The following is a 24,248-nucleotide window of genomic DNA, read 5'->3' as shown; positions in this document are numbered from 1 at the left end:
CCTCCCGAGTAGCTGGGACTACAGGTATGTGCCACTACACCCAGCTAATTTTAAAAAGTTGATTTTTCTTAATAGAGACAGGGGCTGTTGCTCAGCCTAGTCTCAAACCCTGGGCTTAGTCAGTCCTCCTGTCTTGGCCTCCCAAAGGGCTGAGATTACAAGCATGACCCACCATGCTGGGCAGGTGATTCTTATATGAAGCCAGGTTGATAACCGTAACTCAAAGCTATTATCTCCATAATTAGAGATCTAGGCTTATCAAATAAGCAAATAAATGCTTAGAAATGCCTTAAAGGGAAAGGAAAAAAAGAAGCCTACTATATGGAGTACCTACTGAATGCTGAGTTCTGGTGTGCCTTTGCAGACACATACACACAAATAGAAAATATTTGGAAGGGAAGAATGGAAAGTGGGGAGGCTGAGGTTGAGGTCCAACTTGAAGGCAAGACCTGGCAAGCAGCTTAGCCTAGAGCTGGCTCTGCGAATGCAAACAGAAAAGAGCCCAGATGCTCTTTCTGAAGAAACTTCAGGATGAAATACCTGGGGAGGGGGAGACTAGCATTAATCCTACCTATAGCTAAAATAACCTTTCCTTCCATCTCTCCCAAAGTTTGTTAGGGGAAAACTATTCCCAAAAAATTTTACTGAAAGTGTGGGCTACTATGTTTACATAACCAGTGCGAATGGGGAAACTGAGAACACCCCTTCCTCCTCTCACCCCACCCCCAGAAGGTGCCTCCAGAACAAGGTAATTTGTGTATAACAGGAAATATTTGCAGACTGATGACATTACCTGGCTCCTTCAACTTGACACATTTGTAGGCAGCTACATCCTTGAAGCAATTGCTTCTGATTCCTCCCTTCAAAATATGTGTCTGCATTTCCCCCAACTGCCTAGCCTTCCCCCTATCCCCAACAGGGGCCACTGTGAAATGCAAAGTCAATTCTTTCCTTACCATGTCCTTAAAGCCTCCAAGGACAGCGGCAGTGATGATGCCCAGGAACAGGCCAACAATGTTGAGGATGGTGGCAGACCAGAGCAGGTGGTAGAGGTGGATGATATCTTGGCAACTGCTGACATCGATGTATTCGTAGTACCCACCAGTTATCTCCACCCGGCTGAACAGGGAGGAGCACGCTCCAGTCAGTCCCCAGGGAGCAGGCTGTCCTCCCCGACCCCCTCTCCAACCCTGGGATTGGGCTACCATACAGCTCAGTGAAAAGACAGGTGGGCAGGTGGGGAGCTATAGTAAGAGACATCATAGCCATGCACTATAATAAATCAAAGTGTGATTGTTGATCCCCACTCCCCGAAAAAATCCTTCTACCTGCCAGAAAAATACTTGTAAACATCACTAACACTAATCCTAGATAGCACTTATTGATACTTGCTATGTACCAGACACAGTGCTAAGCATTTGACATATGTGAATTCATTAAATTTGTGCTGTTTAATATGGTTGCTACTAGCCACACATGGCTATTTAAATTTAAATTAAGTAAAATTAAGTAAAAAGAAAAATTCAGTTGGTAAGTCTCACCAGCTACATTTCAAGTGCTCAGTACTCACATGTGGTTAGTGTTTACTATACCGGACAGAGCAGATTACAGAACATTTCCGTCATTGCAGAAAGTTCTGCAAATCCTTACAGTATTCTATCAAACAGGAACTATCATCATGCACATTTTTACAGATGAAGAAAGTGAAGCACAGAGAAGTTAAAGAACTTGCCCAAGTCACAAGTGGTAGAACTGGGACTCGAATTCAGGCTTCAAAGACTTCAGTGTGTGCCCTCTCAAAATGAAACAAACAAACAAATAAACAAAAACCAATGTCCTGGTAAAGAACTAAAGCTGAGTTGCTGCACAAAACCTGAAAGTCGCCTCTGTGGGGAGGCCTTTCTTGACCACTCTGTCCAAAGACACCCCTTCCCAGCCCTGTTGCTCTCTATCACATTATCCGCTATGGAATGAATTTTGTCCCTCCAAATTCATATGTTAAAGCCCTATTCCCCAATGTGACTGTATTTTTAGACAAGGCTTTTAGAAGATAATTAAAGTTAAATGAGGCCATAAGGGTGGTGCCCTAATCAGATAGGATTGGTGGCTTTATAAGAAAAGGAAGATCTCTCCCCTCCTCCTCCTCCTCCTCTTTTTCCACCTTCTCCCCTGACTTCCCCGCTCCACACCCCACCCCCCACCAGCCTTTCTTTCCCTCCCTCCCTACTTGAATGTGAAAGGAAATGTCACTGTGAGCACAGAGCGGAAGTGGCTACAAGCCAGGTAGAGAGCCCTCACCAGAGCTCGACCATGTTGGCACTCTGATCTTAGACTTCCAGCCTCCAGAATTGTGAGAAATAAGTACACTTCTGTTGTTTAAGCCACTTGGTCTATGGTATCTTGTTATAGCAGCCCAAGCTAAGCAACACATCACCCTTTTCTAATTTCCCTGTAGCATTCTTTCCTATGTGAAAATATCTTACTGATGTGTCTACTATGTTATTGTCTGCCTCCCCAACTTGAACGTGAGGTCCATGAGGGCAGGAACCAGTTCATTTTGCTCACTGCTGTGCTTGACACACAGTTGGTGTTACATAAATACCTGTGGAATTAATTAAATGAAAGTTCCTGTCCTCCTGGATGTCACAAACTAGTTTACAACTTGGCCACTGGAGTTCATCATGAATCCAAAACACTGTGGTTCTTAAAGTCACAACGAAACACCCTGGCATTAGGATGCTTGTTACACGTGACTCCCCTGCTATAAGAATGCAAAAAAGAAAAAAGAAAAACAATCAAAGGTTGATCTCCAAAATGAATCAGAGAGGGATTATTCACATATGAAAAGACTTAAACTTTACAGATGAATTTATCTTCAGATTGTTTAAAGTCAGTGTTTCTCTAAAGAGGTGAAGTCAGTGTGGTTACAGGGCAGACTGCCTCAGAATCATCTGTGATTGTGTCTATGTGTGTCTGCCTGTCTGTATCAGTGCATTATTTGTGTGTGCCTGTGGGTGTCTCTGCGTGTATCTGTGGATGTATCTTTGAGAAAGAGAGATGGTTAAACATGCAGATTCCTGGGCCCAGCCCCAGTCCTAGTGAATCTGGTAGAATCTCTGGGGATGGGGTCAGGAATCTGTGTTAACAAGCTCATCAGTGTTTGAGACCCACTGTTTTTAATAGTAAGCTCCCGTAGTGGAATTTTTTTTTTTTTTTAACATTTTTTGTAGAGACAGGGTCTTGATATGTTGGCCAGGCTGGTCTTGAACTCCTGGCATCAAGTGATACTCCCACATCAGCGTCCCAAAGTGCTGGGATTCCAGGTGTGAGCCACCACACTCGGCCCATAGTGGAATTTTAAGGGCGTTTCAATTAATCAGAGTTTGAGTTGGATTTCATTATTTTCAGGAGCATATCTCAAGAGCCCATGCATAAGCATACATTGTCTCCTATTAGCTGGCATTGTACTAGGCCCTGGGGATAGGGCAGGGAGGATGCACAGATTACTTACTGCTCCCCAAAAGGGACAGCTGTACAAGGACTATTCTCTGAACAGGACAGGCCTCTGTGTATGGGTGAGTGTGGAACTGTAGGAGCACCTTTGTGGCTTGGGAGTCAACTTCTGACATCCCCCAAATTATGTTTGCCTGCCTCCTAAAACACCAAGGGTGGACTAGTAGTATATATAGGCAGGCGGTATGCCATAGCTGACTCTGAAGTCAGACTGTGTTTGAATCCTGGCTCTGTCATCTATGTTCTGTCACCAGATGCTGACTCTAGCAACTTACTTTCTTACTCTTCGGTTACTTACTTAACTTCTCTGAGCCTGGGGATGTAATGCCAGCAGACACGAAAGCAGTACTCCAACATATAATAAGATGCCCCACTAAAATATGTAGCTACATTTTGTTCCTTCTAAGAGCCAGCCTCTGGCAACACAATTCAAACCTTTGAACCCTGTTCTTAAAGGTATTAACACTTTATTTTGTTTTTTGTTTGTTTGTTTGGTTGGGTTTTTTCTTTTTTTTCTCCATTTTTTTTTTTTTGTTGTTGTTGTTGTTGAGACAGGGTCTTGCTCTGTCACCCAGGCTGGAGTGCAGTGGTATAGACGTGGCTCACTGCAGCCTCAAACTCCTTGACTCAAGTGATCCTCCAACCTCAGCCTCCCAAGTAACTGGGACTGCAGGCTCACACCGCCATGCCCAGCTAATTTTTGTAGAGCTGCGGTTTTGACATGTTGCTCAGGCTGGTCTTGAACTCCTAGGCTCAATCTATCCTCCCATTTCAGGCTCCCAAAGTCCTGGGATTACAGGCGTGAGCCACTGTGCCTGGCCAGTATTAAGACTTTGTAGGCACAAACCACAATATGGGAATAGGATAGTAGTTTGTCTTAAAATATTCAATAATTTTAGATAATATATACTTGGTTTCAGTTTGAGTGGTTACAGCAGCTATTTAATTTTTTTTTCACTGAACCATGAAGGAAAAGAAAGCTAATTCTTAGATATGGTTCGGGTTTAGCAAATTAATGTGGTTTTTTTCTGCTTGAGATTCAGGATTCCATTGGCTTCAGTCTCTGGGCAGAGCTTCCTCTGAAATTGCACCTTTTGCATTTCCACTGCTCCCATCCTCATGCCTCCATCACTGTAAGGCTGTCCTGCCAGACTCTACTGCTGCCTGATTACTCTTCCTAAAACACTTTTAAAAATATGTCATTCACTTAATCAAAACCCTTCTGTGGCTCCCCAGTACCTTCAGGGGAGTGTTCAAATTCCTCAGTCTGCCGAACTCCAGTCCCAAAATGGAGTACACACTCCAGCCAGGCTGAAGTCCACAGAAGCCCCACACTGGCTATGCTGGGTACTAATTCCAAACCTGTGCTCAGATTTCTCCCCCTGCATTGAAGGTATTGCTTTCTGTTCTCTGCCTATTCTAATCTCTCTCACTGCTCAAAGCTTCAATAGTGCCTTCTTCAAAGACGCCACTACCCATTCATTAGCTTTTTCCTTAGACTCCCATAGTCTATTCCTCTTAGTTTGGCACTTTGTGTATATCAATAATTCAGTTATTTATTTAATCTAGTATGTACTGGGAGCGTATCAGTGCTAAATACTGTGCTGGTGCTAATGTTACAATCAAGACCAAGGCCGACATGATGTCTCTGTCGAAATCGCAACGTTTTGAGGGCAAGGGTCGTCTCTTAACATTCCTTTGGGTCTCTCTCACTGCCTAGCACAGTGGTAGAAACATTAAAGGTTGTCAATAAATACTCGGTGAATGAGTAACTGAGTGCAAAGACTAATTATTGTATTGATCATGAGATTGATTACCCAATGTGGGCTTTTACCCCCTTGCTCTCAACATTCTGGGTGGACCTAGAGAAACGGATAAGTTCTCTGTGTTTCAGTCTCCTACTTAACAAAGTAGGTAGCAGAAGATCTTAGATAAGGCAGGAGGGTGTCCTTCTGCTCTTCCATAAGGGCCTGGAGCACTCACCAATTCTTGGTGGACAGGCAGTGGCAACGGCCAGCCTCTGTGTGTCTCTCTCCTGCTGTATGCATTCTGCACATACATTTAAGTCCCCCTCCCTGCAATCCCCCTGGCAAATTGAGTTCCTTAAGGGCAAAGCTGTGTCTTATTGATGCCCATTCTTTTAGAACAGCCCCTAGCACATAGTAGGAGCTCAAGAAAAGTTTGTCGAAGAAAGGAGTGAATGGAAGTAGGATATCTTCCTTCATTTTGTTACCAGCTAATGCTGTTCACAAATCACTTCATTTCCTTTAGGTTACGTGCTGAAAACCAGTGATTTTGATTTGACCTTTCCAAAGATGAGTGAGTAGGTGAAAGCCTGAAGTACTCTGAAAGGCAACTGCTGAGGAGCTGTGTCCTAGAGAAAGCCACCTTCCTGCATGAGGCTAAATAGAATAATCTATGTTTGGTATTAAACCCTCAACACCCCTGACGTCAAAGAAGGTCTGTGGGTTCGGGGGGACAGTAGAGACTCTGTTTCTGTAGCACTGTACAAATGACTGCCTGATGTTTTTGTTCCCACTTTTTTTTTCTTGGCCTCCTTTCCAGGAAATGGACTGGAGGAGCTGGCAATTGATTAAAAATAGGCTTCGTGTGAGGAAAACAAATACACATTTGGAAAAATTAAAGTCTCCAAGCCTCAGAATGCTTATTGCTAGCTATATTTAGGCCTTGAGTTTAGGTGTCTTTAGCTCTGGGTGGAAAAAGCCCCAGGTCAAGAAAAAACGTTTTCCTCTATTGTGGACCCTCGCCTCTTCAGTCTCAGCCCAGGGTTTATGGCCTGGTGGGACTGTTTCCTCTGGAAAAGCTAAGGAAGTTCTTTTCTAGTGGTTTTGCCCTTGGAATCTTAGCACTACAGACTAGGGAAAGGGCTTTGAGAGACGTCTGGGGCTGATTTCCAGGCACTAGGTAGGTGAAAGATATTTCTAGACTTGAAGATCTTTAGCAGGACTGTTCCCATGACCCCTCTCAGTTGCCTAGTCCAATATTTTATTTTCCCCAGTGAAAACGGAGTTCTTCTTTTTGTTCCTTTTCAACAAACATCACTCCCTTTTCATCAGCTCTCTATTCATGCCCAGCCCTGTGCTGGGGCCAGGGAAGTATAGATAAGATTAAGTCATGCTCCCTGCCCTTAGGGAGTGCATAGTTTAGCACAGCTCCTCATAAAATTCCTTGAAGACTATTCTGGTATAACTTGCTTTAAGAAAGTAAGGAAGTCGATTTTTATGAAGTTCAGAATGACAGGAAGATAGAATGGACTTGAGCCTCCACTTTCAAAAACAATTCACCTGAGGGCTCAGCTAAATGGAATTTAAAGTAGGATTTTGTGTATTCAAACCTTTTTCAGAAACACACTGTCACAGAGAGAAAGGTGTGTCCGCAAGGAATCACTTCTCAGCCCTCTCAGTGGGCCTTCTCTCTCCTTGAGATCTCAGGCCCAGTTCTGGCCAGCTCCCAGCACCACCCTAGGAGGCCATGAAATGGGAAAGGAGAGGAGAGCACCAAGGAAAACGGAGAAGGATGGCAGGAGGAGGGAGAGAAGAGGGAGGAGATAAAAACAAAGGGAAAAACAGATCGGGGAAAGAAGGATGAGGGGAGGCAAGAGGAAAAATAGTAAAATAACCCCAATTCCCCTAGGACCCGTGTTACATTTCTTTGATCATGTCTGTAAGGATGGGCTGAGGAAGTACAGTTATAGCCAGCTCTCAATCATTGCTGCTAAGGAGGGAAGTCTTTTACAAGTGATGGTTATTATTACAACATAAATAATTGAACTCCCCAGACAATCCCTAAACCTCATTTGAATCTGTAAATTTCTCTTTCTCCACCGCCAAGCCTTTCAACAAAACAAGACTGGCACAAGCCAAGAAGGTAAAGGGCTGGTGTATGGTCTCTGCCTTCTCCTCCCTGCCTCTAGTCTGACAAGTCTTAATCCTTAAACCAGAGTAACTGACCCCAAAATACCAACAGTAGGGAATGTGAGTGAGGAGGGGGCTGCATCCACCTGCTGCCTCTGAATCTAGCTCCATCCAGCCCCACTCTGCAGGTTCCTCCCCTTACTCTCTCCCTCTCATGACCCTCAGTTCGCCTTCACTAAGATTCTGAAGGAAATACGTGCATGACAGACATTGGTCAACATACCCTGCATGGAGAGGTGTTCATTCACTGTGCACATCACCTACTCACACATCCCTATTGATTCCACCTTCCAAATTGCTCTTAAAATGATTCCCTGCTTTGCATTGTCTTCAACTTCATCTAGGCTCCATTCTCTATGGCCTGCACTCTTGCAGTGGCCTCCTAGCTGCCTCCATTCCTCAACCACTCAAGTCCATCTTCCATGCTGTACCCTTCGATGGCCCCCAGTTGCCTACAGGGTCAAGTCTGAAGTCATTCTTATGGTCAATGAGTTCTCTATCATCTGATCTCTGGCTGCACCTCTCTGTCTCACGTCCTACCACACCTTCTGTAACTACCTCCACCTCCTACCTCTTCACAACTACCAGGAATATCCTTTCCACCTCTATCTTCTTTTGGTTTGTCTCCTAATTCCCTACTTATTCTGTAAGTTTCAGCTCCCACATCACCTACTCTTTGACACTGCTCCCTCCCAGCAAACTCTGACTTTCATTCATCGGGCCTCCAGAGTCCTCACCACATCCACTGATCCCCACTGCACTTATCACATTATATTGCAATCGATTGTTCACATGTCCATCCTCTTTACTAGTCTGCGAGCTCCTCAGTGGCAATCTCTGTATTCCTAGCACCTAAATATGTTTTGAAAGAAAGAATAAAGGATATTTTAGCAATTTGGAGTGCACAGAGCCAGAGTGGTTGCAGCAGAACCAGCACCAAAACTGCTCCTGCCCCAGAACCTTTGCACTTGCTATTCCCTCTGCTTGAAACTCTCTTTCTCCAGGTATCTACCTGGGTTGCCCACCCCCACAACTACATTCAGGTCTGCACAAATGTCACCTGCTCAAAGAGGCTTTCCCTGGCTACTCTATCTAACATAGAGTGTGCATGCAGCTGCACCTGCACACACACACACACACACACACACACACACACCTCATCACTATCTACTTCTCCTACCTCATTTTTCTTCAGAGCTCTGATCACCACCTGGCATTATATTATATATTTATGTATTTCTTGACTGTCTCCCCTACTATAATATAAGCTCCACAGGGGAAAGGACTTCTGTTTTGTTGGCTGCTGAATCTTCAGTGTCTAGAACAGAGCCAGGCACTGAGAAGGTACTCAGTAACATTGTTAAACGTGGGTATAGACAGACCTGAGTTTGAATCCTATACATATTATTTTCAAGTTCCGTGTAACCTTGGGCTAGTTGTCTGTTTCCTCTGAACTTCACTCTCCTCATCTATAAAATGAGGATTACTCTGCATACATCATAAGTAAGAATTAAATGAGATCAAGCATGTGAAAGTACCTAGCATGATGCCTGGCACAGAGAAGGCAAGTAATGTCTATTAGCCAAAATCTGTTAACAGATCAATGTCTTCCACTTCCCTAACTCCCACAATGCACCCTTCCTTACCCTCAGCCCTTCTAGTGTCCACTGTGGTCAAACTGTTATTCCTGTGTCTGGGCCTCAACACTTACTTGCCACAGTTGTAGAGGTCACAGCAGAAGCAGGTGTTGCCCCGGATGCGAGGTGTGCAGAATTCACGGCTGAGGTGAGGGCAGTTAACCTGAGGGTATATAACAGTGAGGAGATGAGCTGGCATTGGGTAGGAGGCAGGACCCTCTGGGATTGGAAATGCGAGTTAGTGACTGATGGAGACAGTAAGGATGGCTTTGAAATGAACACACCAATGTGTGGGAGGGATGGGGCTGGGCGGTGAGCTGGCCGAACTTGTGCATGAGGCAAGTCACTGTGTAGCTGGGCTCATGTCCAGCCTCAGCCACAGCCCTCGGTGCCCCATGCCTGAATGGTGGAGATAGAGAGGAGGAAGGACAGATGGAAGGACAGACAAAAGAACGAATGGACTGGAGGAGATGAGGATATGAGGGCAGGGAAAATCAGGGTACAGGAGGAAAGCAGATAAGGTGGGAAGGAAGACAGAGGGGCCGGCACATGCACTCTGAAGTACAATAGTACCTCTCTAGCTGCCTGGGTAAGGTTCCTCATAACCCTCGTGGAAGGAGAATTTTTGGTTGAGGAACTTATGACCTTATATAGGAAAAATAGGGTTAGGGGGACCAGGGTTACAAGTGAACCTATGGAAGTCATTGTTAATATTTTTACAGTCACCAAATTAACACAAGAAAGCTATCACGACAAAATCTAGAGAACAGCAATGACATTTTACACATTTTGAGTTAGCAAAAAGGTTTTAAAAATGGAAAAGAATTCCATTTACCATCTCTTCTTAGCAAGAAATTTTCCAGCTTTCTCCCCCATCCAGATACAATGAAGTGCTGGTAAATTTGTCTTGCTTTGTTATAGAGAATATTCATAGCAAATAGGCATTTTTTTCTATGTTGGGTCCTTCATCCAAATGCTCACTGCCTTTCAGACAAGCTGTTATCATATACGCATTTCTATTCTTCCTATCTAACCTGAGAACAGTGAGAGAAATAGTAAATTTATGGTTGTTAAAAGAAAAAGTAGTCAAGTGGACGGCAGAGACATAATCAAAGTATTTGGCATAGTGCCTTTGGAGCAGGACTGCTTTGCCTTACTCCAAGGGCATCTATTCACATTGTATTTTATGTAAAATGGCTTCCCTTGAAGCTGTGCAATGCAGTGGCCATTTTACATCCACTTGCCTTCCTTTTCTCTTCCCAACTGAAAGTTTACCATTTTTCTAACTATTTGGGAATGATTGACTTTCAATGTGAGGTTAATAGAGTACAAAATTGTCAAGATTCCTGGAAGCCTAGGTACAGTTTCATATGGAGAAATCCCTGGTTTGGGGAGGGATTATTGCATACTGAAATGCAAACCCTCCCAAAATGACCTGGAGTCACACTTTGCCTCACTACGCATTACATCTAGCTCTGCCTGAGGCAACATGGAACATAAGGAGAGCTGTTTGGGGCAGAAGAGAGACTCATCTGTGCATGCTCAAGCATTATTAGGCTGGCCTCTTGGACGTGTTATGAGAGGGGCCAGGCTGACAGTTCCAGCCTCCCCAGAGCATAGAGGTGGATCTGGCTTCTCAGTTACCTTCATTTGGCTTCCAGACCCATCCTATGTGTGGAACTCAGGCTCTGCCTCCATAGTTCAGGCCTAGTGCCCTGGTGGGGCTCCCACTTTTATTCCAACTGAGCACTGAGTTCAGGCTCCCACTTTTATTCCAACTGAGCACTGAGTTCAGGCAACTGAACCATCATCCATAGAGATGGGGGAGGGGCATGTCCTGTGGCCTCTGTACGCTTATCTGTCCCCCTGAGGATCAAAGCCACATACGGGGAGGCTTCTGGCTGGGGTCAGAGGGTTAGCCTGTGGCCACAGAACAAAGTAAAACTGATTAGGCCTCATGAGGCTCCAACCTATGACCATGGCCTCATTAGCAATGTGCTCTGACCCACTGAACAAATCAGCTATACATACCTAGAAATAAACCTTAGGCCCATGAAAAGGAGTAAAAGAAAGGGTGTTTCAGGCAGAACAGGGGACTTTCCCAGGAGGTAAAGACATGCAGCCTCATTCTGGCTCACCTCCTCAGCTTCCTTCTGGGATGTCTTGGGAACATAATGACACCGGTTAGCATAGAGTGGTTTCAGATCCTGAAAAGGGAAACACCAAACCAAAGGGGTTTTGGCTTTGGAAAATAAAAGAGCAAGTGTTGTACTTGGTAATAAAAGGTTTGAACACACACACACACACACACACACACACACACACACACACAGAAGCAGGCAGGCAGTAGATTGGGTTAATTTCTGAAAGTTACCTGTCTAGGGAGACTGAGTGAAGATTAGACAAAAATACTTTAAAAATTACTTTCTATTAGACTACTTGGTTAATGAGAAATTATGAAACTGATTGAGAAATGGGCTTCTTGAAATTTCCTCTCTGTTTTCTTTTACTTCTAGCCTTTGTCTTCTTGTAAACAGTCCCCAGGGGACAAGATGCAAAACTCCAGGTTATTATGAAATGACACTTTGAAACTAAGGGAGATGAACTCCAACAATGAGGTTTCATTATCACCTGCGGACAGGATTAAGGCTGGCTGACTTGTACCTCTTGCTGTCATTTCCACATCACTTTCAAAAGGAAGAGCTCGGGAATGAAGCCTCAGGAGAAGGGGCAGCTCCTGAGGCTGCTGTAGATTTTAACTCAATTGAACTATGAGCCATTTTCACCCAACTACATAGATTAGATAAAGTCAGTGAACTCCAAAAACACTATTCAAGCCTCAGAAAACTAACATGGGGCTCAAGGACAGTCGATATACTCTGCTGGCTTGGCTAGCTTCCTGATGAGAGAGAGCTATCATGCATGGGGGTTGGGGTACAACCAATAGACACAAGCCAGGGCTGCCTGGAAGCTTCCAGGCAGGAGCTGCTATTCACTTTTCGGACTGATGCTAAACATCCCCTGAGTGGTAGGGGGCTTCTGCCAAAGGCACCTTAGGACAGGACAAACAACTTATGCAAATTGACCTTGGGATTTGGCAGAAGTACCCAGGCAGAGGGAATTTATATATTGTCTCCTTCCCTTCTGCCCCTACTTCTTTCACCATTTCCGGTCATCTCGGTGGCTGCTTTTCCCCACACATGTGATTTAGCATCTCTTGTACTCGGCACTCAAATGCCTCCTGCCTTCTAGCCGGCCTCCCCATTAAGGATATAGGACTTTTCATCAGCTAGCTACTTCTACATGAAACTCCTGCCTGCTCAATGTTCTAAAAGTACCTTGCCTTGTTAGCTTAGCCTGGAGTCTGGCTGGAAAGGAATGAGGGTGTTCATGCTCACACCTGGAATGGCTTATTGTCCATGTTTGGTGTTTGGGTGGTGGCAGAATAATTATCATAATTATCCTGCTGAAGAGGAGGCTTAATGTGCTGGTTGCAGCCCTTCTCACCTCCTGGTTTTGCAAAAAGCATTCAGCCACCAAATGCCCTAAATGAAGACAGATGTGTGATAGTTGCCCATTTGCTGCCTCTGGCTGATACTCTTCACTGAGGTCCAGAAGAGGAACAAGAACAAGACAACTGGAAGGCAAGAAAAGGTCACTAAGCCAGGGTTTGGCAACCTCTGTAATCTGAAGGGCTACCAACTATGGCGTGAAGGGGTAGAAAAGGAAATTGTTTTATATTGAGTGTCTGCTCCATGCCAGGCCCTCTTAGGGCATGTCCATACCCATTATTTAATTTCATCCTCATGCTAACCCTGAAAGGTAAGTTACTACTATATCCATTTGGAAGAAAAGGAAACTATAGTACAAGAAGGTAAAGTGATTTTCCAAGCTAGTTAATGGCTATACTAGGGAGAGGGGAAAGGAAAGAAATATGAGACAAAAGAGAGATGACACAAGACACATAGAGAGGGGTGAGTGAGAAGGTAGTAAGTAGGTCTTGAGAGGAAGTTCAGATTCACCCAAGTCAAAGGAACAGGGAAAGATGATGTTAAAGGGCCTCAACAATAGGACAGCTGGCTCTCACCCATCCAAGCTGTGCTAGGGTCCAAATGTGCCTTTCATTTAAGTTGGCCAACAGATATCATCATATATTAATAAAGCCTCCTTCCTCAAAACTCTTTGGATGTCAACGAGGACTAGCCAATGTCTTAGGGCAGGTACAGTATAAGCAGAAAGATTTTCTTAAATATTCATCCAGTCTTGCCCCCAAATACTTGAGTCAAATGCTGTACTGCAGGTCACCAGCAGCAGGAGGTACAGAGGGCCTGGACTCAGAAGCAAGTAGTGGTCATTAGAGGAAACTTCCAGTAAATATAATTTGAATTTTTGCCCATTGCCTTTGACTGGAGCCAATGATCAAAAACATTGGAATGTCAGGAAAATGCAAATCAAAACCGTAATGAGATACTGCTTCATACCCACTAGGATGGCTGGAATCAAAAAGTCAGATAATAATGAGAGTTGATGAGTATGTAGCAAAATCAAACCCATCAAATACTGCTGGTGGGAATGTAAAATAGTGTAGACACTTTGGAAAACACTCTGGCAGTTCCTCAAACAAATAAACATGCTTACTATATGATCCAGCAATTATACTCTTAGGTAGAAAGAAAATGAAAATAAAAATGAAAACATATATCCATGCATAAATTTGTACGTAAATGTTTACAGTAGAATTATTCATGATAACCAAAAAGTGGAAACAACTCAAATGTACACCAACCAGTGAATGTACAAAGAAAATGTGGTATACCCACACAATGGAATATTATTACTCCGTAAAACGGAATGAAGTACTTGATACAACATGAATTAATCTTGAAAATATTACACTAAGCGAAAGAAGCCAGTCACAAGAGAATATATATGTTATATGATTCCATTAATACAGAATGTCTAGAATAGGGATACCTTACACAAAGAAAGTATATTAGTGGTTGCTTGGGTCTGGGGAGAATGAGGGATTATGGAGGTGAAAGCTAAATGGTATGGGGTTTCTTTTCAAGATGATGAAAATCTAAAATTGACTGTGGTAATGGTTGCACATAAGTAACTGATATATACTAAATACATTAAAAATCATTGAATTATACACATTAAATGGGTGAATTGTATGGAATGTGAATTATATCTCAATAAAGCTATTAAAAAACATTAGGAGTGAGAGGAAGAGGGGAAAAAAAGGAAGCCATTTTAGTTCATGCTGCCATCAAAATCTACTGCAGGCTTCTTAGCCACTAGGCCTATGTTGCCATGGAGACTGCCTCAGAGTGAATACTGTTTGTCAAATGGGGATAATAATGCCTGCCCTATATATATCACAGGATTACTGTGGGTCTCAAATGAGGTAATAGATGTGAAGGCACATCGAAAAGCTAAATGCACTACACAAAACAAGGAATTATTATTATTAAGATGGCTTCTGTTGAATACAAAATAGTATGCATACTATGATTGACTGCAACTATGCTACAAAAATAGGTATATACTCAGCAGCTAATATGCAAAAACAATAAAAATTGTCAAGTTAGGGTGGTAGAATTATGGATGTTTAAAGTTACTGATGTGTCATTTGACTTTATAAGAAGAAAAAATGATGAAAAAGATGGCTGATCTCAGCTAAAATCAGAAGGGATGGATCTGGTAGAGGGGCCTACATTTATATTCCTGGTCCTGAAAGAAAATCAGGCAAAGGGCCTTTCTCTGGCATCCCTTATTTTTCCCCTTGCCCAGGAATTGTTTCTTCAGATGGCATTGCACAGACTGTTTGGGTGACAGCATTGACCATAAGTCATGTGGCTTCTTGGTGCTCTCTCTCTACCCTGTTACCCCCAACACTAGTTCTAAGCAATTCCCTTGACCCTTTGCCTTCCCAAATCTTACCCACATGCCAAAGGCCTAGCTCTAGCCCTACCACCACTGAATGCCTTCTCTGACCCCTGGAATCCAAGATAAGCCACTATGGCACCTGGAGTTTGTTCCCCCAGCTTAGACCCCGTTCTCTAGATGTCTGCATGTCCATTGATGTCTTCACCTTGACTGCCAACTCCTTGAGAAAAGGGACTGTGTCTTCTCCCTCTCATGTAACCCTCATGGCACTTAGCAAAGGGCTGAATATCCAGCACACATTCAGTGCGGCCTTGTGGTATTGCATATTTACTTTAACTCAGGATTAAAAAATACTCACAATGTGTCTGGCAGCAAAGACCCCGTCAACTATGGCACAACAAAAAGCCGCAATCACACCAAAGCTGATAAACACGATAGAAGCCACCAGCTGTAGAGGGGAATAACACAAAAGCGTCTGTTAGCCTTCTACTCTTGCTGCCTCTGGGGACCAGGCGATCCCAAGAGACTTCCAGCAAAGCAGAACTCTAGCCTACCACCCCATGGGAATGCTCTTTTTGGTCATGCAGGATGAGTGGAAGGGAGGTAGGCAGGGGAGGCAGAGAATGGGCAACTGAAGCAATTTTTACATTTTCAAGGAAAGCTAAGAAATTCACTCTGTGAGCACCAAATGTAGAGGAGGCTTGCTGGTATCTAGCGTGCTGTCCATGAAAGAATTTGACTGCATGACCCTTTCATCCTTGGACTCAGAAATAATGTTGGACTTTTGACATTAGGTAGTTCAATCCTCTATTTTATTTATGTAGAAATGGAGGCACAGTGAGGGGAAGTGGTGTGCCCAGGGTCTCCATCTAGTCTGTGGAAAAGCCTGGTGCCCACCAACTCCTAGTCCAGTGTTCTTTTTACCCCCTCACACTGCTACTTGATGCTATAGTGGGCAATGATGAAGGCAATGATGATTCTGAGGTCCTGCAAAACTCTACATGACCTTCCACAACATTGAAGAACCAGGACATTCAACTTAAGACTTATATGTCAAGGACATTTTACAAAGGATTGAAGTCTCTGAAACTGATCAACTTTGTATGGTACATGTTTTTTAAATTTTTAAATATTTTTAGAGACAGGTCTCCTATGTTGCCTAGAGTGGTCTCAAATTCCTGGGAACAGGCAATCCTCCTGCCTCACCCCCTCAAAGTGCTGGAATTACAAGTGTGAGCCACCATGCACAGCCAGTATGGTACATATAAAAGCTTTCAAGTAAGACAAATGTTTACTTGAACCAGGCTGCCCTATTCTCTAATTGTGTTAGATAACAGAAATTTTCCTAATAATTTGTCTACTATTACAAAGATGCTACTACAACCCAATGTGGGGGAAAATAGGAATTTCAAGGCATTTCCAGGGGCAGGGATAGATGCTACCTGAGCCCACCATCTGCCTGTGTTGACCCTCAGAACTAGATGGAATCAGCACTTTTTTTCCTTGAGGTTTTTGGAAGAAAAGAGGGGAGATCACATGGCATTAAGTTACTCTCTAGGGAGAAGGAGAAAATCAAAATCAAGGCCACCCCGGGTGCAGTGGATCACGCCTGTAATCCCAGTACTTTGGGAGGCTGCGGCAGGTGGATCACTTGAGGTCAGGAGCTCAAGACCAGCCTGACCAACATGGTAAAACCTCATCTCTAATAAAAATTAAAAAAAAAATTAGCCAGGCATGGTGGCATGCACCTGTAATCCCAGGTACTCAGAAGGCTGAGGCAGGAGAGTGGCTTGGATCCGGGAGGCGGAGGTTGCAGTGAGCTGAGATTGTGCCACTCCACTCCAGCCTGGGCGACAAAGCAAGACTTCATCTCGAAAAACAAACAAACAAAAAAAAATCAAGGCCACCCTAGGGTTCTCCCACCTCAACAGGCTAGGAGGAAATACTTATCTCCTTTGGGAGTTGTTCAGAAACCTCTCCTCATAATTCTCACTTTACAGTGCTACAGAGAATTGGTAAATAATGTATGAACAATGTCATGAAATTGGCATTATTAGCTACACTATGATTAGCTCTACAATTAAAATTCCCCCATTACTTTGAATAATTTAAGCCTAAAGTGCAAACACAACTGGCAAGGAGGGAGTCCAGGTGGAATGGAAGAAGAAAACTATTAGAACTCCCTTAAGGGTGATTCCCCACATCGCTGGGGGAAAACATATGGTTAGAGTTCTCTGTCCCTGGAGCTATTACGTTATCTGATTAAGCTTGCTGTGAAATAGACCCCATTATCAAAGTTTCAGTGCCACAGAGACTGTACAGGGGAGCCCAATCACAATCTGACCACTCACCAGGCATCTTGATTTACAACTCTATAAACTGCAATATGCTTTCAATTCAGTCTGTATCTTCTACCCTTACCCTTGAGGAAGCCTTTTCAGATTGAACCAGGAAAGTACAAAGTACAAAAGCTTGCCCTTGTGGGTCCCTGTTAAGACATAGAAGCTTCACCTTCTGTTTAATGCTTGTCCTTCCTTTTTTTTTTTTTTTTTTAGTCTCGCTCAGTCACCCAGGCTGGAGTGCAGTGGCCAGATCTCAGCTCACTGCAAGCTCCGCCTCCCAGGTTTACGCCATTCTCCTGCCTCAGCCTCCCAAGTAGCTGGCACTACAGGCGCCCGCCACCTCGCCCGGCTAGTTTTTTGTACTTTTTAGTAGAGATGGGGTTTCACCGTGTTAGCCAGGATGGTCTCGATCTCCTGACCTCGTGATCCGCCCGTCTCGGCCTCCCAAAGTGCTGGGATTACAAGCTTGAGCCACCGCGCCTGGCCTGTCCTTCCTTTCAATCTTACAACATGCTTAGCTTTGAAATATGGGTAATGGAGATACTTTAGGATGGCTTTATAATTTTATTTTACCTTTTTGTTGTGCCACAAGTACATTTGCTCATGCAATCAAAGTCTGCTATATTGTAATCTCCTAAAAGGCAGGAACTCTCTGTGAAAACTTGCCCAAAAGATTATGTATCAGAGAGAAAGATGTGAGGGCCACCAGTAATCCAGGGCTGTAGTAACAGAAATGGAAGCAAAAGCATTCTAGGTGAGGATCATAGCCTGACTGGATAGGCTGGAGCACTCCTTTGGGAGTAAGGAGGAAAGCAAAGGGCAAGATCCAGAATATTCTATCCCTTTGGCATAAGGAATCTAGCTAGGCCAGTGAGGGAGCATCAAGCAAGATGAGAAGCAATCCCATATCACAGGGTCACAGTAAAACACATTCCCTAGAGGTTTAGGAGAAAGGGCAAGGTAGCAGTTCCTTTTATGACCAAATCACGCAAACTTAAGGAATGTGTTACTTATCCACATAAATGTTGTGCTTTTTTAGAGGAAGAATTTGACTCTATAAGGGATGAAAACTTACCATCTGCCTTTTGTTTTCAATAAGGTTTGATCCGATGATTCCAAGGAATGATCCAAAGCCGAGCTGCAAAGCAATATGGCATACATAGTATGTGGGAAGACAGTCAGGCTGACCACACAATCATTCCAGTCCCTGGATATGATTCAGGATAATAGAAAAAACTGGGGTATTGATGGTAAAGCCACATGCAGCTGTTACTTACACAAATACAACATGTACAATAAAAGTATTTTTCCCACCATTTGCCAGTTTTCCCTTGTAGCTATGAATTATACCTAAGAAGAAACTCATGTGCCCAAAAACTGAAAGTAAAGGTCAACCATAGCTTTTCAGAGCCTGCCTATTTCAATTGCAATATCTATTACCTAGCGTGTGACTGGGAGTCAGTAAGAGACATATAATGATGAAAAGCACATGTTGTATTTTTATCTTTATCTTTTTTTGAAAAAGACCTTCCACTTTGATGTGTAGATCACAAAATAAAGGTTTGCAAAAGCAATTTTGATGCCTCTGGCATACCAATCCAACTCAGGAAGTACTTTAGAAATCAGGAAGCACCTTAACCCACACTAAAAAAATTTTAAAAAATCTTTTTTTTTTAAAGCCTATATTTGTGGTTGACCCACTGTAATTTATGTTAGCACTTATTCACCTCTTCTTCCATCCCTGCTTCATTTATGGACAGAAAGCATTCATTAAAGGGTGAACATAAATGGCAGTGTAAAACCCTAAAAAACAATTTTCCTGTCTAAGTGGCTGGGATTATGGCTTGGTATAACAGATCTCACTGCCCTCTCAGCTCTGCTATTAGAGGACTGAGTCTGCCAGTCTTAGATGAAAATGATCACTAACCGATAGTTGTTGATGGGGATGAAAGTGGAAGAAGTAAAAAGTGGTGAGGCTGGACCAATAAATCTTAACACAAGTTCACTGATGTAGTTACTTTCCTCTTTAGCCTCACTAATGGTCTGGGTTTCCATCTGCAGCCTTACTTTGACTCACAGGGACATCTATTTCAATTTGAGACCCCCCAAGCCTTGCACCTAGGTTTGGGAATCTAACAGACCCAAGGGCTGGGCAGCAGCTTAGTAGGGCAGTGTAAGGGGACTGGGTGGTTGTCTCAGATCCCAAGAATGAGAGAATGAACGGAAGGAATGAATATAAATCTCCAGGACTCCTTGTGCAGGGCTACTCAGACAGCAATGTCTCTTGAGAAATAGATACTACAGTGCATGAGGGTAATATCCAAGACTACTGAGAACATCCTCATTCAACAGTCAAGCTATGCCTGTCTCCCGCCTGGTCTTATTTCAGATATAATTAAAATATGTTGTCGGCCGGGCGCGGTGGCTCAAGCCTGTAATCCCAGCACTTTGGGAGGCCGAGACGGGCGGATCACGAGGTCAGGAGATCGAGACCATCCTGGCTAACACGGTGAAATCCCGTCTCTACTAAAAATACAAAAAAAAACTAGCCGGGCGAGGTGGCAGGCGCCTGTAGTCCCAGCTACTCGGGAGGCTGAGGCAGGAGAATGGCGTAAACCCAGGAGGCGGAGCTTGCAGTGAGCTGAGATCTGGCCACTGCACTCCAGTCCGGGCAACAGAGCGAGACTCCACCTCAAAAAAAAAAAAAAAAAAATGTTGTCATAAAATATACTGATTAAAACTTAGTTATCACACTAGCCTGGCTTCCAACCCCAGCACTTCTATGTCTGTGTAACCTTGAACAAACTGGTTAAGCTCTCTAAACCTCAATTTCCTTATATTGTAAAAATAGGAACCACAGTAGTGACTACCTTATAGGGCTTTTGTGAGAATTAACTAGGATGATACATTCAAAGAACTTTGCACAGCGCCTGGTACACAGTAAGTACTCAGTAAATATTACTTTGTTCTAGTGATTATTATTATTATTATCTTTAAAGTCATTTAACTTTTGAACCACTCTAACCCAATTTGAGCTGGAAAATCCTATAATTTTTTATAATGTGCTCTATTTTGTGCTAAGAGAGTTTCCTTGTTCTATCTTGTCTCCCCCTCTGATATGTTCCACGGCTTCTATTTTTTAGGAGAAAGTCCATGAATAGTCTGTGCTTTTGGCACTCTGGGCCACTTGTGGAGTTGAGAGAATTTGGGAGGCAGCTTCTTACAGGTTAAATAAGTCATTTTACTTAACAATTCATCAGCTTCCAAAGGTATTAACAGAATGTCTCCTGAATCATGATAGCAGTCTTTGTCCTAAGACAGGAAGCAAAAACACTCGTCCCCCCTCGCCGACCCCACTGTTCCTCATACTCTCTCATGGCAAATAACTCTCTGATGGCAGTGACCAGAAGAGGTGAGTGGAAGTCTTGTGGAATTGTCTGGAAAGACAAGGCACTCCAGAACTGGAAATCCCAGGCCAGTCAGTTACTTCATCCAGTTCTCTCCCCTTTCCCTCTATTCTACTCTATTCCACTCCGATGCATTCAGTTTTCCGACATTAACTACTAGCTTTTTGTCAGATGAATAAGACGTGGCTACTGTCCTCCAAGAGCTCACAGTCTAGTAAGGGAGAGACAGACTGGGTTAAGGACCACAGACCAGGTAAAAACAAAGTGCTATAGGAGCAAGGAATAATTCGTGCAGCCAGGAATATAATATATTCCTAGTTCTGCTACTTATAAACTCTGTGCCCTTGGCCCAATTCCTTAACCACTCTGTGCTTTGGTTTCATCATCTATAAAATGGGAATCATAAGAGAGCCTGCCATACAGGGTTGCTTTGAAGATTATATGAGATGAAGTATGTAGTGTGATTTGCATAAAGTAGGCTGCTAAATAAACGGTAGTTCTAAAGTTTCATAGAGAAGGAGACATTTTTATATGGGTTCAAAAGATGGATTAGAGCTCAGCAGGCCGGGAACTAATATGTATTGAGTCATGGCTGGAAGAATTCACTTACCTGGATGGCAGATTAATGAACTCACCAGTGTTGCTAAAGCAATCTTCCATTTCATAAGCATTTTAAGTTAAAGAAGTACTTGTCCCGTAGTTTGGTCACATGAATATGACGGAGTGTGGTGGAATTGATATCATTCCCATTTGATAGACAGGAAAATGAAGGCACAGAGAATTGTAAGGATGTATGCCCTCTTACGGCAAGTTAATGGTAGGTCTGGGACTAGCCCTGGGTCCCTGAATAACAAGTTGCGTTCTTTTAGCCACACTTTGCTGTGTTTGTGGCCAATGTTAGTAGAATAGTGACCTCCAAGTAACAAGGACCTAATTTGTTGCTCCCTAGAGAAGAAGTTCTCTGCAAGGATGGGGTGAGAAGTCTTACTTGTGGAAGAGCTGAGCGGTTGAAAATAAAGAAGGGAAAACCAACAGTTTCCTTAAAATGGACAGCTGCTTCTAAACAATTGCTTGCTCCCCTGAGACCTCAGAAAGGTAAGCTCTGTGGTCTCCCCTCAAGAGCTTCATGGAATCATGTAATGTTCAGACCTTTGGACCTCCATCTTGATTCCCCATTACCTGAACAAATAACTAGTTTGCTTTGTTTTGGCTGCCCTCCACTTGTGGGGAAAAAAAAAGGCCAGATGATTAGATATCAAAGTCAGATTCAAGGGCTTTTTTGAGGCTGGACTGTTGTCACCTATGCCTATTCCCATTCACTGTCCCAGACATCTAGGACTAAGGCTAAAAAAAATAGTCATTAGGTAAATATTAATTGGACATCTACTCTGGCTGGCACTGTATTCTATCTGTGATTTAGAGGCCAGGAGGTGGGATGGGGTATGATCAAGACCACTCAAGCTAAAGGTATGATCAAGACCACTCAAGCTAAAGGAGCTCATACTATAATCAGGTAAACCAGTCCACAACCCCTTTCCATAATATTGAAATCCACAAAGCTCTTAAAACCAAAAAGTGTGTGTTTTTTTTTTTTCTTGAATGTAACTAACTTGGTGGCAAAACCTGATCTTGAACTGATGTGAGGTTATATTACCATCTTTTTAAAAAATATTATCATCTTTATCTCACTTAGTGTAAAAATCCATGTTTTATTATAGAAACACGAGGTGCTTGATTATGGGATGCTTCTTAAGGCTCTACTTGATTGTTAGATAATATGTGGTATATGTACTGTGTACTTTTTCTAAAATAAAAAGTCTAAATTCTGAATCCCATCTGACCCAAGGGTTCAGAGAAGGGATTGAGGACCTATATAAACAAAGCTAAATGAGAATATAGCCCCAACAGATGCCACAAAGCAGGACATAAGTATTTTCCAGCAACCATGAATAGGAGGAATGTATGGTAGGGAGTTCAAAGATGGTAGACACCACTGTGGACCCCAGTATCTGAGAAATGTTTCTGCTGTGTCTTTAAGTTAGGATAGAACAGAGCACGGAGAGAGAGAGAGAGAGAGAGCAGGGAGGATATTTCAGGCGCAAGGAAAAAAATGTTATGATGGCCCCAAGGCAGAAAAGCCTAAGTCATGTTCAGAGTACTATGAATTGACAATTTTGGCAAAAGAGAATGAGAGACTAGGCTGAGGGCATCTATGGAGAGCTCTGAATGACATGCCAAGGAAGCAACAGGGAGCCAATGAAGGTGAGAACCTTATGGTATTATAAAAGTCTTACCCAGCAAATCAAGATTCAAATGTATTTATTTATTTAGAGACAGGATCTCACTCTGTCACCCAGTCTGGAGTGCAGTGGTGCAAACAAGGCTCACTCTGGCCTCGAACTCCTGGACTCAGGCAATCCTCCTGCCTAAGCTTCCTGAGTAGCTGGGACTACAGACCTGAGCCACTGTGCCTAGCTAATTCTTAATTTTTTTTATAGAGACAAAGTTTTGCTATGTTGCCCAGGCTGGAGTGCAGTGGTGTGATCCTAGCTCATTGCAGCCAGCCTCGACCTCCTGGGCTCAAGGAACCCCCTTGCCTCAGCCTCCTAAGTAGCTGGGACTACAGGTGTGCTAATTTTACCATCACACCTGGCTAAATTTAAAATTTCTTGTAGAGATGGGGGTCTCACTATGTTGCCCAGACTGGTCTTGAATGCCTGGCCTCAAATGATCTTCCTGCCTTGGCCTCCCAAAGTGATGGGATTACAGTCATGAGCCACTGTACCCAGCCCAGGTGTCGTTTAAAAAATGTACTTAGTAAGTTAGGGACTTATACTTTAGAATGAACTTAGATTTTAGAAACATTTTCAAACAAGAGGTAGAAACCTTTTCACCTCTTGTTGAAAATCTTTCTGCCTAATACACAATTTACTACAAAATCCCACTATCCAGAGCTCCTTATGTTTCCTGAGCATTCATGTTAATTAAAATTTCTTTGGACTTTTCAGAGGAGTCTTTACATGTGAATCTGAGGCCACACTGACCTAAAGAAGGTTTCTGGGATATTGATTGTTTTGAATGATCCCTGTTGTCTCCATCTCCTAATATCTCACAGTAACTCTGAAATGATTTTCAATTAACTGATTCTCCTACCCACTCCCTGGGAAAGGGGGCAGAAATTCTTGCTCTTTCCTAAAAAAAGACTGAGGCTAGTATGGGCCCTAATAGTATCAATACAGCAGCTAAGGAGAGGGTGCAAGAATGAAAGGCTTGTCTCACTATCCAGGGGGCCAACTCCATCTTGTGGGTTGCTTGGGAAACACATTTAGAGGCCTCTTTTTCCTGCATCTAAGGTAAGAGGAGGTGTATCCGGAAGGAGCAACCACCCTCCCCTGTCTCTTTCAGCTTCAGGCAACAAATGAAAAGGCTTGGGTTTTCAGGCCTTCAGGGTAGAAAGCTCACCTGAAGCCGGGCGCGGTGGCTCAAACCTGTAATCCCAGCACTTTGGGAGGCCGAGACGGG

The 24,248-nt window shown here is 43.4% G+C and overlaps 1 protein-coding gene across 3 annotated transcripts in view; it reads right to left on the bottom strand.

Annotated features, from left to right (window-relative positions):
- TMEM255A (transmembrane protein 255A) overlaps positions 1–24,248 on the bottom strand; it is a 53,026-nt gene that overhangs the window by 17,287 nt on the left and 11,491 nt on the right. The window contains exons 3-8 of one of the 3 annotated variants that reach the window (XM_011958000.1): positions 18,395–18,457; positions 15,336–15,425; positions 11,224–11,292; positions 9,659–9,730; positions 9,160–9,248; positions 957–1,119 (exon numbers count right to left, since the gene is read on the bottom strand). In XM_011958000.1, coding sequence (XP_011813390.1) covers positions 957–1,119; positions 9,160–9,248; positions 9,659–9,730; positions 11,224–11,292; positions 15,336–15,425; positions 18,395–18,457 — 546 coding nt within the window. The remainder of the gene's footprint in view (positions 1–956; positions 1,120–9,159; positions 9,249–9,658; positions 9,731–11,223; positions 11,293–15,335; positions 15,426–18,394; positions 18,458–24,248) is intronic. The other 2 variants (XM_011958001.1, XM_011958002.1) reach the window with 2 other exon arrangements.

Source organism: Colobus angolensis, unplaced genomic scaffold, assembly GCF_000951035.1.
Source record: "Colobus angolensis palliatus isolate OR3802 unplaced genomic scaffold, Cang.pa_1.0 Scaffold454, whole genome shotgun sequence".
Lineage (NCBI taxonomy): Eukaryota > Metazoa > Chordata > Mammalia > Primates > Cercopithecidae > Colobus > Colobus angolensis.
Note: the sequence above shows the minus strand (reverse complement) of the source record. Positions and strands in the feature narration are given on the sequence as shown.